The 14,336-nt window shown below is 56.6% G+C and overlaps 1 protein-coding gene across 3 annotated transcripts in view; it reads left to right on the top strand.

Moving 5' to 3' along the window:
* Positions 1 to 14,336, top strand: part of CMIP (c-Maf inducing protein) — a 264,562-nt gene that overhangs the window by 175,868 nt on the left and 74,358 nt on the right. For all 3 annotated transcript variants that reach the window (XM_060131647.1, XM_060131648.1, XM_060131646.1), the window contains one exon: positions 10,524 to 10,574. In XM_060131647.1, coding sequence (XP_059987630.1) covers positions 10,524 to 10,574 — 51 coding nt within the window. The remainder of the gene's footprint in view (positions 1 to 10,523; positions 10,575 to 14,336) is intronic.

The raw sequence follows: 14,336 nt of genomic DNA on the forward strand, positions 1-14,336 counted from the left end.
TGGGTTACATGCCCACCTTTACAGCGGCAGCTGTGTACTCTGATAGCCCTACCAGGACCTCATGGGAGGGGAGGGGTGGGTCCACCAAGAAAGGAATTGCGGCAGAAATAATAGCACGGCTGCTGCAGTACATGCATGTGACATGTTCTGTATCATTTCAGGGAGTGCCACCCCACTTTCCAACAGGGACCCCAAGTCAGAGACTCCTTGTCCTGAGAGAATGTACTCTCTCATCATTGGGAGGATGGTCTGCCTTGGGCATTTTTCTAGGAACGTTTTCTAACTCTGTCAGTCCGGGGAGACCTGCTTTGAGCCCAAAGAGATGCCCCCTAAAACTTGTTTGAAAAGTGGCCACTGGATTGTTTTACAACATTGGAGCCAAGAGGCACACAGTTTGGCCTCTGAGGAATGCCGAGCCCCAGAAGCTGCGTGTAACAGCTAAGCATCCTTTAGGAAAACCCCGTCATTCACTGATGTCTGTTGGAAGACACCAGAGCCACACCTGCCTGTCTGTTTTCTTCTTAAATCTCTCACTCTCTACAGTTTGAATCACGGAGCACTGAGCCTGCCGTCCCATGTGCTAGGGCTGGGGGTGGGGAGGTGAGTCAGCCCCTCGGCCCCATCCTTGAAGAGCTCCTGGGCCCCCCCCGGGGAGACAGAGCCATAAACAAATGACTGCAGAGGTAGCAGCTGAAATAGAGGCCTGTCCCCAAGGACTGGGAGCCCAGAGCAGGGAGTGACTCACTGGGCCTAGGGGTACCAAAGAAGGCTCCGCCCGGGATGGTGATATTAGAGCTGGGTGTAGAGGGATGAGTAGGAATGGGCCAGGATGGGGGGCCACACCCTCCGGGCAGAGGGAAAAGGGGGTATAAAGCATGAATGTGGCGGAGGGGGCCTTCGCTGCCGTGGAGAAGAGGGGGAGGTGGATGCAGGGCCTTGCCCATGCGTCTGGAGTTGTTGGGTCGCAGCCAGATCATACAGGTCTTGTTAGCTGAGTGGAGAAGCCGCAGTGTCATTCTGAGGGGCAGTAGGGAGTCACCGAAAGCTCCTGAGAGGTGGTGGCCCAGTAGCGGGATCAGTCCGTTTGCAGGGCAGAGGGTGCTGGATCCATGAGTGCCACGGGCAGGCAGGACGGAGGGAAACCTTGAGATAGCCCAGCTGGAGGAGGGAGGGCCCCGAGCCCCCAGCTCCCTGGGTGTGATGGTCGCTCCCCTGGTAGAGGCAGCTGGGTGGCCTCATTGCTTTGGGGGCTGGAGGGGCAGCCTACCCCCAAGGAGGACCCGAGCATCACTCGCCCCGGGGACAGGGGGCGGTGCGGCTTGGAGGATGCAGGTCACCGGGCAGCACCAGAATGTCCCTTTAATCTTGGCGGTGGCCACGGGCCGGCTGTGATGACTCGCCCGGCTGGGGCTGTGTCCCGCGGTGGCCTCACGTCAGAGCTCCCCCTGACGTGTTGACGGAGGCCGGGCGGGCCTGCGGCTGCGCCGCACCCCTGTCTCGCCGGGTCCCTGCTCCAGTGGGCGGCACAGCTGTCACAGCCCAGGCACTGGCGGGAGCCAGGGCGGGACTCACTCAGAGCCAGGGCGGGACTCAGAGCCAGGGCGGGACTCAGAGCCAGGGCGGGACTCACTCAGAGCCAGGGCGGGACTCAGAGCCAGGGCGGGACTCAGAGCCAGGGCGGGACTCAGAGCCAGGGCGGGACTCAGAGCCAGGGCGGGACTCAGAGCCAGGGCGGGACTCAGAGCCAGGGCGGGAAGCGCTCGCAGCCTCTGCCCGCCCGTCCCCCGCCCCCAACCCGGGGAGGCCCAGGTGGGTGCAGCCCTGCCCCTGCCGCCTCGGTCTCTCCGTCACTGTCATTTCCATCGCTTCTACCTTCCTTCCTTCTTGTCGTCACCCTCCTCCTCTCCCTCCTGTGATTCATGGGTGGCGTGTGGCCGTCTTGTTATGTAAGCGGGTTCGAGTCATCTTGGAGATGGGCTCCACGCTGGGAGGTCCGTATGGTTATGGGGCAGCCCGGGGTAGGGGTCCCGTGGGGCCCGGGGTGGTGCCCGGAGGTGGCAGGCAGGGCGTCCCTCCCATGCTCTTGGGACGGTCAGCAGGATCCTCTGCTTTGGTTTGGTCCCGAGTCCCATGACAGGAGCCAGAGCAATGGCGTGACAGAGCAGCCTTCCCTGCTCCAGTGGGGGGTGGGCGGGGGAGGACCGAGAAGCAGCCAGGTGTGCTCGGGGTGGGGGGTCAAGGCCACACTTCACCTGGGGGCTTCTGGTCAGCAGAGGGTGAAGATGCCGTGAACCGTGCTGTCCCTACATCAGCCACTGGCCACACGGGGTTGTTTGCACTTAAATTTAAGTTAATAAATCAAGAAGGCAGTTTCTCAGTCCCCTAGCCGTGTTCCAAGTGCTCAGGACACACGTGTGGCCCGTGGCCACTATTGTGCCGATGGAGAACGTTTCCATCATCACACAAAGGATATGACCCCAGAACTTTTCATTTTGACCCCATGCTCCGTGCACCGCTCCCGCCATGGGAAATAGCCTGAGAATGCAGGGGGGGTCCGTAGGGTTCCAGCATTCCTGCGTCCCTGAGTAGGATTCCCTCCTGCTGCATGTGGCACAGACGTTCTCTATGTAGGGGTGACGTCTGGGGGTCACAGGGGTCCTTGCCCTAGCGTGCCCGGTCTCTCTGTCTCGTTCAGGTTCTCCGTATCCACGTACGTCTGTTTCCCTCTGACTCTCTTTGACACCTCTTTCTCCATCTCTCCCCTCCCCTCCCCATCTCTATCTCTTGATATACCTCACTCTCTGCTTCTCTTGTAGTTTCTTTTCCTCTGGTGTCTTTCTCCAGGCCTCTCTCTCCACCTGAGCCCTTCTCTCTGTGTGTCTGGACTGAACGCTCTCCTCTCTCCCTCCCCTCTCCCTGCCCCTCTGCCCACAGCGTCCTTACACAGCTGCTTTATGAGAATTTGACTCGGTACCTCACTCAGACCCCTGGGAACTGACCTGGGAACTGAGTTCAAGGAAGGTTAAGAAACGCTCTCAGGCGGACACGCCTCCCCCACTCTGCTCAGAGACCCCGAGCAACACGCCAGCAGGTCGAGTCACCAGGCAAAGGCGCCAGCCTTCTTCCAGCCTGGGTCCAATCGGTGTGTTTCTGGATGCTTTGTGGTATTTCATCGTGAGCTCCCTAATATGCCATGTTATTAGAATCCCCGGGGGCAGAAAGGACCTATTTATCTTCCTTCTTCCCTTAATGCCCTTTCGGCTGGCATTTCACCGTGAGGAGTATCTCCACGAGTACGTAAACAGTGCCGGGAAAGCATCCTGCGGGGTGCTCCTTGCACGCCTGCGGGGTCGGGGAGCGAGCGGGGATTCAAGAACTGGGTGGCGGCACGTCACCTTCCGGGGAGTTCTGCCTCCCAGATGGGTTTCCACCCATTGATGAGAAGCGGACAGAGGCCACTGTTCGGAAAAACAAGCTTTTGGGCGGGACAAGAGCAAGGGGGCCCGCCCGCCCCCCCCTTTCCCACGAGCTTCTGCTGCTGCTGCTTTCTGGAACGGCTTCCAAGACCCGCTCTTCTCCCTGACATTCCCGAAAGCCCCTCAGGAGACCAGGCAACTGTTGATCCCAAACGCTGGCAGCAGGGGCAGGGACAGGGCGGGTGCCCTTCTTACTGGAAGCCAGAGAGAAAGACCTTTCCGGCCTGAAAAGCACGTGCTGTTTTTTCCCTAAGAAGCTGGGCCGGGGAAGGCGAACCTGGGAACGCTCACCCACCCACGGTGCACCCTTGACTGTTTATCTCACCTCTCGAGACAATACAACAATGAGGGAGAACTTGGCAACTTTCGAAGAGGAAATTAGGCAGAATTTGCCTGGAACGAGGCCCTTTCGGTATTCGAAAGCCTTATCACTGGGAGAGGTCGGCGCCTGCCCGAGCAGGCCTGCCTGCTTCCAGGGGTCTTTCCCAGGCTTGGATCCGGGCTCCGCTGAGTGACCCTCAGGACTCAGAGGTGGGCCCTGTGTCCCGTGGGGCCGGGTCATCCAGGCTCAGCCCTTCACACGTCAGTGTGGTGACTCCGCGGAAACTCACTCTGTCCCCCAGGCCGGGCACAGCCCAGTGCGCTCTCCATTCCCCTGGAAGGCACTTAGAGATGCCTGTGCTGGGATTCCGGACGTCCCTCAGCAGCCCCTATCCTTCTTCGAAACTAGACAAGCCAAAGGAAGGAGCAGGATGAACCCATCCCCTCTGGGATGTCGCATCCTCTCTGGTTCCGTCATCGAGAGGGGACGCAGCTGTGAGGATGCGGTGGCCACACCACAGGTTGCCTCCCCTCTTCTGGAGGAAACTTCTGGCCTACCCTCTTGTTGGCGGTGCGGGGCCTCCTGGTGATTGGAGCTTTCCCGTTCATCAGCACGGCGCTTTCAGATTCCCCAGCCCAGTTCTTGGGAGCCCAGCTGCAGAGAGAGCAGGCTGTGGGCTCAGCCCAACCGGAGGCCCAGCCCAGCTCTACCATGCTTTCTCTACCTTTGTAACCTTGGGCAGCAGGATGACCTCTCTGGGCTGGCAATTTATCTGGAAACCGGACCCATAATACCTGTCTCCTTGGGTGCCGTGAGCATCAGCGATATTACATGTAAAATCCTTAAACACTACGCCTGGTGCACAGTAGGTGTTCAGGAAAAGACTGCCTTGATTATTTCTAGAGCCCTCGTCAAATATGACATGGGGAAGAGAGGGTATCGAGGCTGGACAGTTCTTTTGAAGTTTACTGCACATGAAATGTGCTTCAGTGAACAGAATGGGTATACCGATGCTTCAGCCAGCCAGCCATCTATTCACCTACCCATCCATTTATCCATCAGTCCGTTCACCCATCTGTCCATCCACTTATCCATTTATCCATGTATCCATCCAGTCATTCATTCATTCATTCATTCAACAAGTCAGCCAAACTTCCATTTAGCAAACATTTATCTGAGTTTTACGGACACAGTGTTGAATAAGTCAGACAGGGTCCCCGACCTCACAGGGCCCACAGGCTGGAAAGGAAGAAAAACAGCGAGACAAGCGATCACAGGGCAGTGTGACCTGTTCAATGAGGCGTCATCACCTGATGTGGTCAAGGGTGGCGAGGGGGAAGGCACCACTCAGACAGGCATTCCAGAGAATTGCCATTTCAGGTGAGACACGAAAGGTGAACAGTTCAGCAGGCATTGAGGGAGGGGGTGAAGGGTTGTCCACACTGTGTGAAAGCCAGACTGAAACAAAGCAAGCCAGGTTATGCTAGGTTATGCTGCAGTGACAAGCAGCCCTGAATTCTAAGTGGCTTCAAACAGCAAAGGATTATTTCTCACTCCTGCTGCGTGTCCATCATGGGTCGGCTGGGAGCACGCTCCATCTGCAGTCTTTCTGGTCAGCAGGGCAGGGGGAAGGGACCTCCTCAGTCGTGCGCTGGCTCGTCAAGGCTTCCACCAGAAGTGACACAAGTCCCATGGCTGTGCATTCCTACCTCGTGCCTGAAGGAGAGCTGGAGACGTTGGGGGAGGACACGATGAGACCACAGCAAGTCTGGGTCTTGGTTTCCTCATCAGAAACAAGGCTGGAGAGGAAAAGGTTGGGTCAGAGTCGGGTCCTTACCCTTTGGTCCGTGGTGTGTTCTGAAACTGCTTGCACAATTGTGTGTGTGTGGGGGGGGTTGTACACATGTGCACATTACTTGGGTGCGAGTCCACAGCTTGTTTCAGGCTCCCATAAACCCCCAAAAGACCCAGTAGCCCTGGTCTGGGTGATCCTTGAAATCCCTTTGAGCCTCTGAATCAAAGAGCCGTTTGTTACAGTGGACGAACACGGCCAAGGCCTCTGTCTTCCTCCAAAGTGCAGCGAGCCTGCAGCGGAAGAGGGGACTGTGGCCGCCTCCCCTCCCAGTGGAGTTGGGAGGAATGAGCCCGCGGGTGGACGGGAGACATTGGGTGTCTCTGCCTCCCAGGGAAGGTGGCTCGGGAAGCTGGGTGGCGTCACCCTTCCCCAGCAGGCTTCTTGTGCTTTGCCTCGCCTGAAATTAATTCACTCAGCGGACTCTTTAACACCAGACTCACTGCGGAGGCAGCACTTAATCCCACTGGATCCTGCCTCCTTTCCTAATCCTGTGGGCAGGACAGATAACCGGCAGGGGGCGTGGGCAGGGTAAGGGCTCTAAGAGCTGGGAAGCAGGGGAGGGAGGGTGGACCTGGCCAGGGCCTCGGGGAGGGCAAGGGGTTTCAAAAGCAGAGAAAAGTGGGCGAGTGCCCTCGAAGAACGGTGGGCACGGGGGCGATGGTGTGGTCAGGGCAGGGCTGGGTCGGACTCCTGCGCGGGCCACAGGGCCCTCCACCTGCTCTGAGACTCGATTTCCTCATCTGTGAGATGGGAGTTTGCACACACTCTCCCACATGAGCAAAGACTTGGAAAACGCAGGTTGTCCTGCCTGAAAGGTTAGGCTGAGAGGGGAGATGACAAAGGGCAGGGGAGATGGTGGTTCATGTCCCTGAAGAAATTCTCCTCCCCTCCAGACAGTGAGACGGCTGTGAAAGGCGGGGCACACAGACCCAAGTGAGACCAGGACAAGGCTGGACCGGACACGGGGCAGGAGAGGAAATCTCTGGAGCTGTCCCTGCTCAGCAGCGAGCTGGGCACATTGAATGAGCTCTGGGCAGGGCCAGAACCATCTGGCGTGTGAGCCCTGGGACCTGGCGGTGCCAGGAGGGCTCACAGTGTAACTGGGAGAAGCTGTGTCTCTGGGAGCTGGCTGGCTCCTTCTGGAGAGACAGCTGCAGGGAAAAACGGATCCGGCGGGGCCGCGGGGATCCATCAGGACTCTAAGACGCAAGCAGCAGAGGTGGACTCAGGCTATCGCGAGCGGGAAGGGAAATATACTAGAAGGACTGGCGGGATCCTGGAGAGCCGAGGCCGGTGTGGGAGCCATGTCCCAGCCCAGTAACCATCTTTAAAGGAAGACACAGCCCTTGCTTCGTAAAGAATTGTCAGCCCCCCACCCCCCACCTTGACATCACTTGCTCGAGACCCAGAGTCCCAGCAGGAGCTTCTGATTGCCCAGTCAGATCACCTGCTCACACATGGCCAAGGGAGGGGCCAGGAGGCCCATTTAAAGATCTTTAGTCCCCTGCTGGCCCAGCGCTTAGGTTAGCGTTCTGGGCTTTCACTGCCGTGGCCCAGGTTCAATCCCTGGTCGGGGAACTGAGATCCCACAAGCCGCGTGGCATGGCCAAAAAAAAAAAGATCTTTACCAGGGACTCACACTGGAGAGGCCCCAGAATGGGAAGGGCTGGGCCTGGTTGTGGGGAAGACTGGTCTGTGTTGGGCTGGATTGCCGAGGCAGAGAAAGGAGTCAGCATCCACCACTTACTACCATTGCCCTCCTGTTTCTTGCATTGTTTGTTTGTGTTCATTCGTTCTTGTGCAACCAGCCCTGATGGTACTACTGGCCACGCTAATCAGAGTGAGGGAGTTGGAAATGAGACCCTGCCCTCAGGGAGTTTACAGTCCTCTCGTTCATTCATTTGTTCATTCCTTCAGCAGGTCTCTCTCGGGCACCTCATGCCCCAGGCCCTGGGGGTACAGTGATGGTCACACAGGGGTCACACACGGGTCACTCGTGTCGGCAGGGCAGCATGGTGGGTTGGCCAATGGGCGCAGAAGAGGGAGAACATGGGTCTCCTTCCCCCGCTCCTGCTCCACTTCCCTCTCCTCTGCTGTCTCCTCTCTCTTCCTTTGTGTCTTCTCTCGGTCTTTCAGTCCAGCCAGTGACACCTTGTGGGCACTGTCTGGGCCCGCCGTGGACCCTCAGAACCAATGCAGTGATCCACGTCAGCACTAAACCAACCTGGCCATGCCTCCTGTATTCATTTCCTACTGCTACCGTGGCAAGTTACCACAAATTTACCACAAAAACAACACACATTTGTTATCTGACTATTCTGAAGGGCCGAATCCAACACAGGTCCCACTGGGCTAAAATCAAGGTATGCGCAGGGCTGGTTCCTTCTGAAACTCTAGGGAAGAATCCATTTCCTTGCCATTTCCAGCTTCTAGAGGCCGCCTACATCCCTGGGCTCATGGCCACATCATTCCAACCTCTACGTCCCTCTCTGACTCTCTGACCTCCTGCCTGTCTGTTCTATAGACCCTTGTGATGACATTGGTTCACCCAGAGATTCCAGAATCATCTCCCCGTCTCGGGGTTCTTCACTTAATGACATCTGCAAAGTCCCTTTGCACCTAAAGTAACACATTCCCAGGGTATTAGGACATGGACAGTCTTCGGAGGTCCCTCATTCAACCTACCACACCTCCCCTCTCTCTGGCTACGTCGGTGTGTTAAAAAGCAGACAGATGGTTGCAGACCAGAAGCATGCTGCAGCCAGCTCATACCGGCTTGTACCAGCACCCAAGAGCCGATCGGGGTCAGCTCCTCTCAGCTCTGGTCCAGGGACGGCCCCTGGTAGCGTGGAACCGGCCAAATGCCATCATTCACGGAAGGCCCCAGGCACACTGTGCCCGGGGCTTTTTATCCAGGAGAGCCTGTTGTGACGCATTTATCAGCACAGCGCTGGCCGTGCTGCTGCCGGCTCCCTGCTGTTGGTAGTGTTTGCACATGCCTGGCGCCGCGCTGAGTAAGCGTTTTACACGGATTATCTCATCATTTGGTATCTGCACCGCTACTCCTGAGTGTGGGATGTATTTTGTCACCCTAATGAACAAGAATTGTCCTGAGAGCACAGCCAGGTCAGCACTGACAGGAGGTGACCCAGGCACGGACCCTCCAGAGGGGGGCTTCTGGTCCCCGTGGTGGACTCCCCTTCAGCCTCTGCTGCCCCTGTCAGGTGTCACGGGCTCTGCATCATCAGGGAACTTGCTCCAGGTCACACCAGGGCAGAATGGGGGCTTGAACCCGGGTCTGCTGGAGACTCAGCTGCTGCAGATGTTCCTGCATCACACGGAGGGTGTCCCCCAGCCTGCTCCCCACGCGGGGCAGAAAGACAAACTCGCCTTGCCTCCAGGTGCTGGAGTGGATCTGTTCAGGGTTTGGAACGAGTCTCCGAGCTTTGCTCACGGGAGCCTGATTCCCGGCTGCACAGGCCACTGAACTGGTTCATTCGTTCTGGCCCAGAGATTTGCCCAAACTCTGCCCCGGGCGAGCTGCTGACATTTCGTCGGTGATTTGGCGGGAGTGGGGGGAGGTAATCTGCAAGACCTGGATCTCCTTGAATGAGGGTGACCCCAAGTTGCACACGCTGTGCGTGCGTGCACGTGTACACCTGTGTGGCTCAGGAAAAGAAGATGGGCCTTCCTGCTTGGGGCGAGGCTCCGGCCCTGTCAGAGCCCCTTGCCTATCAGGGTCACAGCGACTTGAAACAGGGAGCTGCGGGGTCAGGCAGGGAACAGACGCTGCATTTCTGCCCTGGGGGTGGCCAGCAGCAAACTTGAAGCGCCGTCACACTGTGGTTTCAGCATGAGTCAGACCGCCGGTTCAGGCCCTGCCCCACACCTACTGCCTGTGAGCCCGTGGGAGAGTTTAACCTCCCGAGCCTCAGTTTCCTCATCTGTACCATAGGGATAATGGTGCTGACAGTGCCAGCTTCCCAGCACTGACTGGCGAGGACTGGAGGAGCCAGTCCACGCGTGGGGCTTAGTGCTCCGTCTAGGGCCTGTCAGACGTGCCGTAAATACTGCCTTTGCCACCAGCAAATCTGCTGGAACCGGGGGTGAGAGCGGCGTGAGGCTGAGCGGCCCGAAGTCCCTGAACGGGTGTGGTGTGGATCAGGGAAGGCCTGGCTCCCTGCGTGGTGCTTTGAAATGTAGTTCTGCCCGAGGTCAAGGCTGGGTGCTCTCTACCACGGCTTTCTGCCAGGAGGTGCAGTGGTTAAACCCGCGGGCTTGGAAGCCGTGCTTTGGCAGGAGGTGCAGTGGTTAAACCCGCGGGCTTGGAAGCCGTGCTCTGGGTTTAAGTGCGGTCAGTTGACGTGAGAGCTCGGGGTCTCAGTTTTTCCCTTTGTGAAATAGACGCAGTGTTGCCCACCTCGTAGGGCTGTCGTGAGGGCTGATGACGGATTACGTGGATAACAAAGGCCCGGTGCCTGGAGCAGGGCTTGGGGAGCACCCAGGCAGCTACACTATCATCATCATCTCCCTACACGCCTCTTCCCCACTCATCCTGGCCCCTTCTCTGATCCCGGATGAGTTGAGATATGTGTACAGTTTAAGCTCTTCCAGGCACCAGTGTCTACCCAGCAGAATAAGCGCCCGGTGGCAGCAGTGTCTATTTCAGACGAGTCCCCCAGGTGACCACTTCCGGTCTGGTTTTACGCACCAGGGGTTCAGCTTGGTGCCTGCCTCGGAAGGCTCTGCAGGGCCACGGGGCAGAGCCTGCAGGACAGAGCCGGCTGGGGCTCTCATGCCGGCCTGTAAAATGCTCTGAAATGCTGCGAGCCGGCGACTTGACCTTGCTGTCCTGTTCTTCTCGTTGCAGGCTGCCAACAGCTACCTGCGAGACCAGTGGTTCCATTCTCTGCAGTGGAAGGTAAGTCCTGACTCGCTTGCTTGTTGGAGGAGCCGGTCTGCCAGCCAGAGACGTGAGGGCAGAGGTCTCCTGCCTTCTAGGAGGCTCAGCCCAGGGGCTTTGCTCCACTGTGTGGAAGCCCCCCACCTCCCTCTTGGATGGTTGATACCTTTCCCCCTTGCGATGGTGACACTGTGCTCGTGCCCGGCTGGCCCTTGACTTTGCCCAGGAGCCTTATCGCGTGGTGCCTGCTTGATCCCAGGACAGGGGCTCATCTGAGGGGCTCGAGGTGATGGGTTGAAAGGAACTTCCGAAGGCGCCAGCAGAGGTAAATTTATCAGAGGTGCAGAAGCCCAACCGTATTTCCAGAGGCTTCACTTCCTTTGGCCCTAATTTCCCAGTTCTAGCTCTGCATAGCAGGGTCCCCGGCCTTCTAATACACACAGTGAATTAGCTCCCGACTGGTCACCTTCAAGACCCAGGGGCCAGATTTATGAGAAGCGTCCTCCCAGCCCCCTGGGGAGTCCGCGTTCTGCTCCGTGGCTCAGGACCTTCGCACCCTGCCCCCCTGTCTCTCCTGCCTTCTGACCTTTTAGTTTAGAACAAGGCGTGACAGGCCCACGGGCTCGCAGAGCCAGCAGGGTATGGCCAGCATGGCCGGTGCCTGTCCTGAGCTGTCACCTTTACTGTAATCTGGAGCGTGGTGGGGGACGAGCAGCTGGCCCTGGACAGGGTTTGAGACCATGTGCCGTGTTGGGATGACCAAAGGGACACTTAGAATTCTTCTCGTGCCTCTGGAGGGGCTCTCGTCACAGCTGGGCGGAGGACAGAAATACAACCCCGGAAAATTACATTCCTGGTCCCAAAGAGGCCGCTCCCCTCCTTTCCCCGACAGCTGCAGGTCGCCTCCTTTGTGCCAGGATGGCCATCTCAGAGGCTGAGCGGGACTCTCCAAAGGGGCCGCAAAGGGAAAGGACTAGCATTTACTGAGCACCTACTGTGCGCCTGGGACGTGAGCCTGGCCCATCGCGCCCATTCCACCCTTGCGGCAGCCTCGTAGGGCAGCTTGTTGTCATTGCTCCCATTTTTTATACAGGGAAGGCGAGGCCAGACCGGAGCCCAACTCCCATAGCTGGTAAGGGCCTGGGGCAGTGTTCAGGCCCAGGTTGTTGCCGTTTCTGGACGCAGGCAGAAGGCCCCGGGTGAAAGCTAAGCAGGCAAGTGGCACGTGCCTGCTTGGAGTCTGCAGGTGCTGCTGAGAGCTTGATTTCTGCCGGGACATCATCCCTAAGGCCTGGCTCTCTGCCGCCAGGTGTGTCCCAGGACAGGCAGGACATACATCAGGACCTGCCAGGGGCCACCGGGGAGTTAAATGCCGGAGCAGTCTAGAGGGAGGGAGGAATAGAGGCACGGGGCAGTGGGGGCCCTGCAGGAAAGGCCGCTTCACTGCCACGGACAGTGGTTACTTAGAGGCTTCCCTCTTCTGTCATTCATGCGTGTTTTCCTTGTGAGTCCTCAGTAAGTGACTGCTTTGCTTTTTCTTAGGTCAGGGTGGGGCAGGAAGTACTTGGAGACATACCGCCTACTTGACAGTTTGGGGAAACGCCTCTTGGAAAAGGTGGCCGAGATCAGTGTCAAGGAAGAGGTGGTCTTTAGTGGATTCCGCAGAGCTCTGCTTTCCTCCTTGCCCTGGTCCACGTTTTCTTCAACCATTTTCGGGAATCTCTGGGAACACCTAAAAGGCAGTGCTTGTGAAATGTGTGAATATTATGCAGCTACAAGGGATGACTAAGATGGTGGGCATAGAAAGCCAGATTTCGGGAGATCAGTGACAGCCAGAAGGATGATTTAAGAGTGACAAGCTTGAAATGTACACATTCAGACGTCAAGGATTGCATGTGGGGTTCAGACAGTTGATTGAGCAAGTACAGAACTGGGGATCCCTGGACTTCTAGCAGTTCTCATAAAGACCTGGATATCTGCACTCAATTTTGGTGCTGTTTGGTTTGTGTATGGTTGTTAAATCTAATCAGTTGAATTTTTAAAAAGAAAAGAGGGCTTCCCTGGTGGCGCAGTGGTTGAGAGTCCGCCTGCCGATGCAGGGGACGCGGGTTCGTGCCCCGGTCCGGGAAGATCCCACATGACGCGGAGCGGCTGGGCCCGTGAGCCGTGGCCACTGAGCCTGCGCGTCCGGAGCCTGTGCTCCGCAACGGGGAGAGGCCACAACAGTGAGAGGCCCGCGTACCGCAAAAAAAAAAAAGAAAGGAAAGCAAGCATCGCGGAAACTCAGATCAGGATATCAAGGAATCAGCAGATGCTCAGCAGTGAGTGGCCCTTTTGCCAGGTGAAGGAGGGTGACCTTTGTTCTCACTGTTTTGATATCTGCTCGTGTCTTAGGCATGTGTAAGATGCTAGCAGTTTTTCCCTTTGGACACCCCCCCCCCATAATTTAGGTATGCTGCCACCAGGTGGCAGTGATATTTCAGTATCACCGACCTGATTTCATTTCTGTGGCTCTTTGCCACTCGGTTTTGATGAGATTGGAGGGAGGCGTGCTCTCCTTCCTTGTAAAATGGCAAAGAAACATAAGGTGTTTCTGAGGTACTGCCTGCTGGTGAAATGAGTTGAGACCCAGATTCGAATCCTGGTTCTATAGGTGACTTCTCTTGTGGTCCGCATAGATTGTAGCAAGTGTTCATTGATCCATATGTGGTTACTGAGTACCTACAATATACAAGGCACGGCCAGGGGCTTTCCTGTTCCTTGTCATTCAGCAGGTGACAAGGCTCAGAGAGGTCTAGTTACTTGCCCATAGTCACACAGTGGAGTTCAGTACAGCTTCGTGGAGCTGCCCTTTTTCTTTCTTGATCCAGCTGTGTGTGATCCTGAGCTTTGGCCTTTTCAGCCCACTCGGGATGTGTCCTGCTTCTCCCACCTGATACAGCCACTCTCTCCTCTGTAGTTACCACCAACCATTTGGGGTTTTTCTTTTTCTTTCCTTTTCTTTTCTCTATCTTTAACTAAAAGGGGGGGGAATCAATAGAACATCCAAAATTAAGGATTTTAGAAACCCCACAACCTCAGCTTGAGTTTTAAAAATTTCTAAATGTTGTGTTTATCACTTTTTCTCCTATACCAACGTATACGTCCCTGTTGTAGCCGCAGCGCAGAGAGAGAATATTTTTTCTATTTTTAAAGAATGTTAGCTCTTAAATGCTGCGTTCCTGTTGCTTTATCGAGTTGTTATCCAGTTATGCTGACACCTCCAGGGCATTCTCCACAGGTGTGATATTGTCTCCAAGGGGGTCAAAATTGGTATTTGGGGGCTTAAAAAACCTTAAGTTATTCCAGTGGTGTGAGGCCTTCCTAGTTCAACCTACTCAACAAAATCTTACTGTCTAGAATTTAGTTTCTAAGGGATCAGGGCAAGGTGGGGGGGGGCGGGGGCGGGTATCTTAAAAGGCTCCTTAGGGGAATGATAATGGAAAAGAAACTTGAGAAGCACTGCTCTAGAATCTACCTCAGGTTGTGATGTTGAACAAGGCAGAGTCTGAGTAACACACCTGTGTGATGCTCTTGATGCCCGTCTCCATCCTGGGGGTCCCGTTGCTCTCGTGGCCTCAGCTCAGCTCTGTGCGTCCACAGGCCGTCACAGCGCGTCGGGAGCGCCCCCTCCGCGCTGGACTCTGTATTTTAAGCGTCATCTCAGCTCACTGAATGATCTGTTGTTGACGTTTGCATGTGAGGGAATCGGAGTCACTTGTCCAAGGTGCCAGGGCCCCC

Source organism: Lagenorhynchus albirostris, chromosome 19 (genome assembly GCF_949774975.1).
Source record: "Lagenorhynchus albirostris chromosome 19, mLagAlb1.1, whole genome shotgun sequence".
NCBI lineage: Eukaryota > Metazoa > Chordata > Mammalia > Artiodactyla > Delphinidae > Lagenorhynchus > Lagenorhynchus albirostris.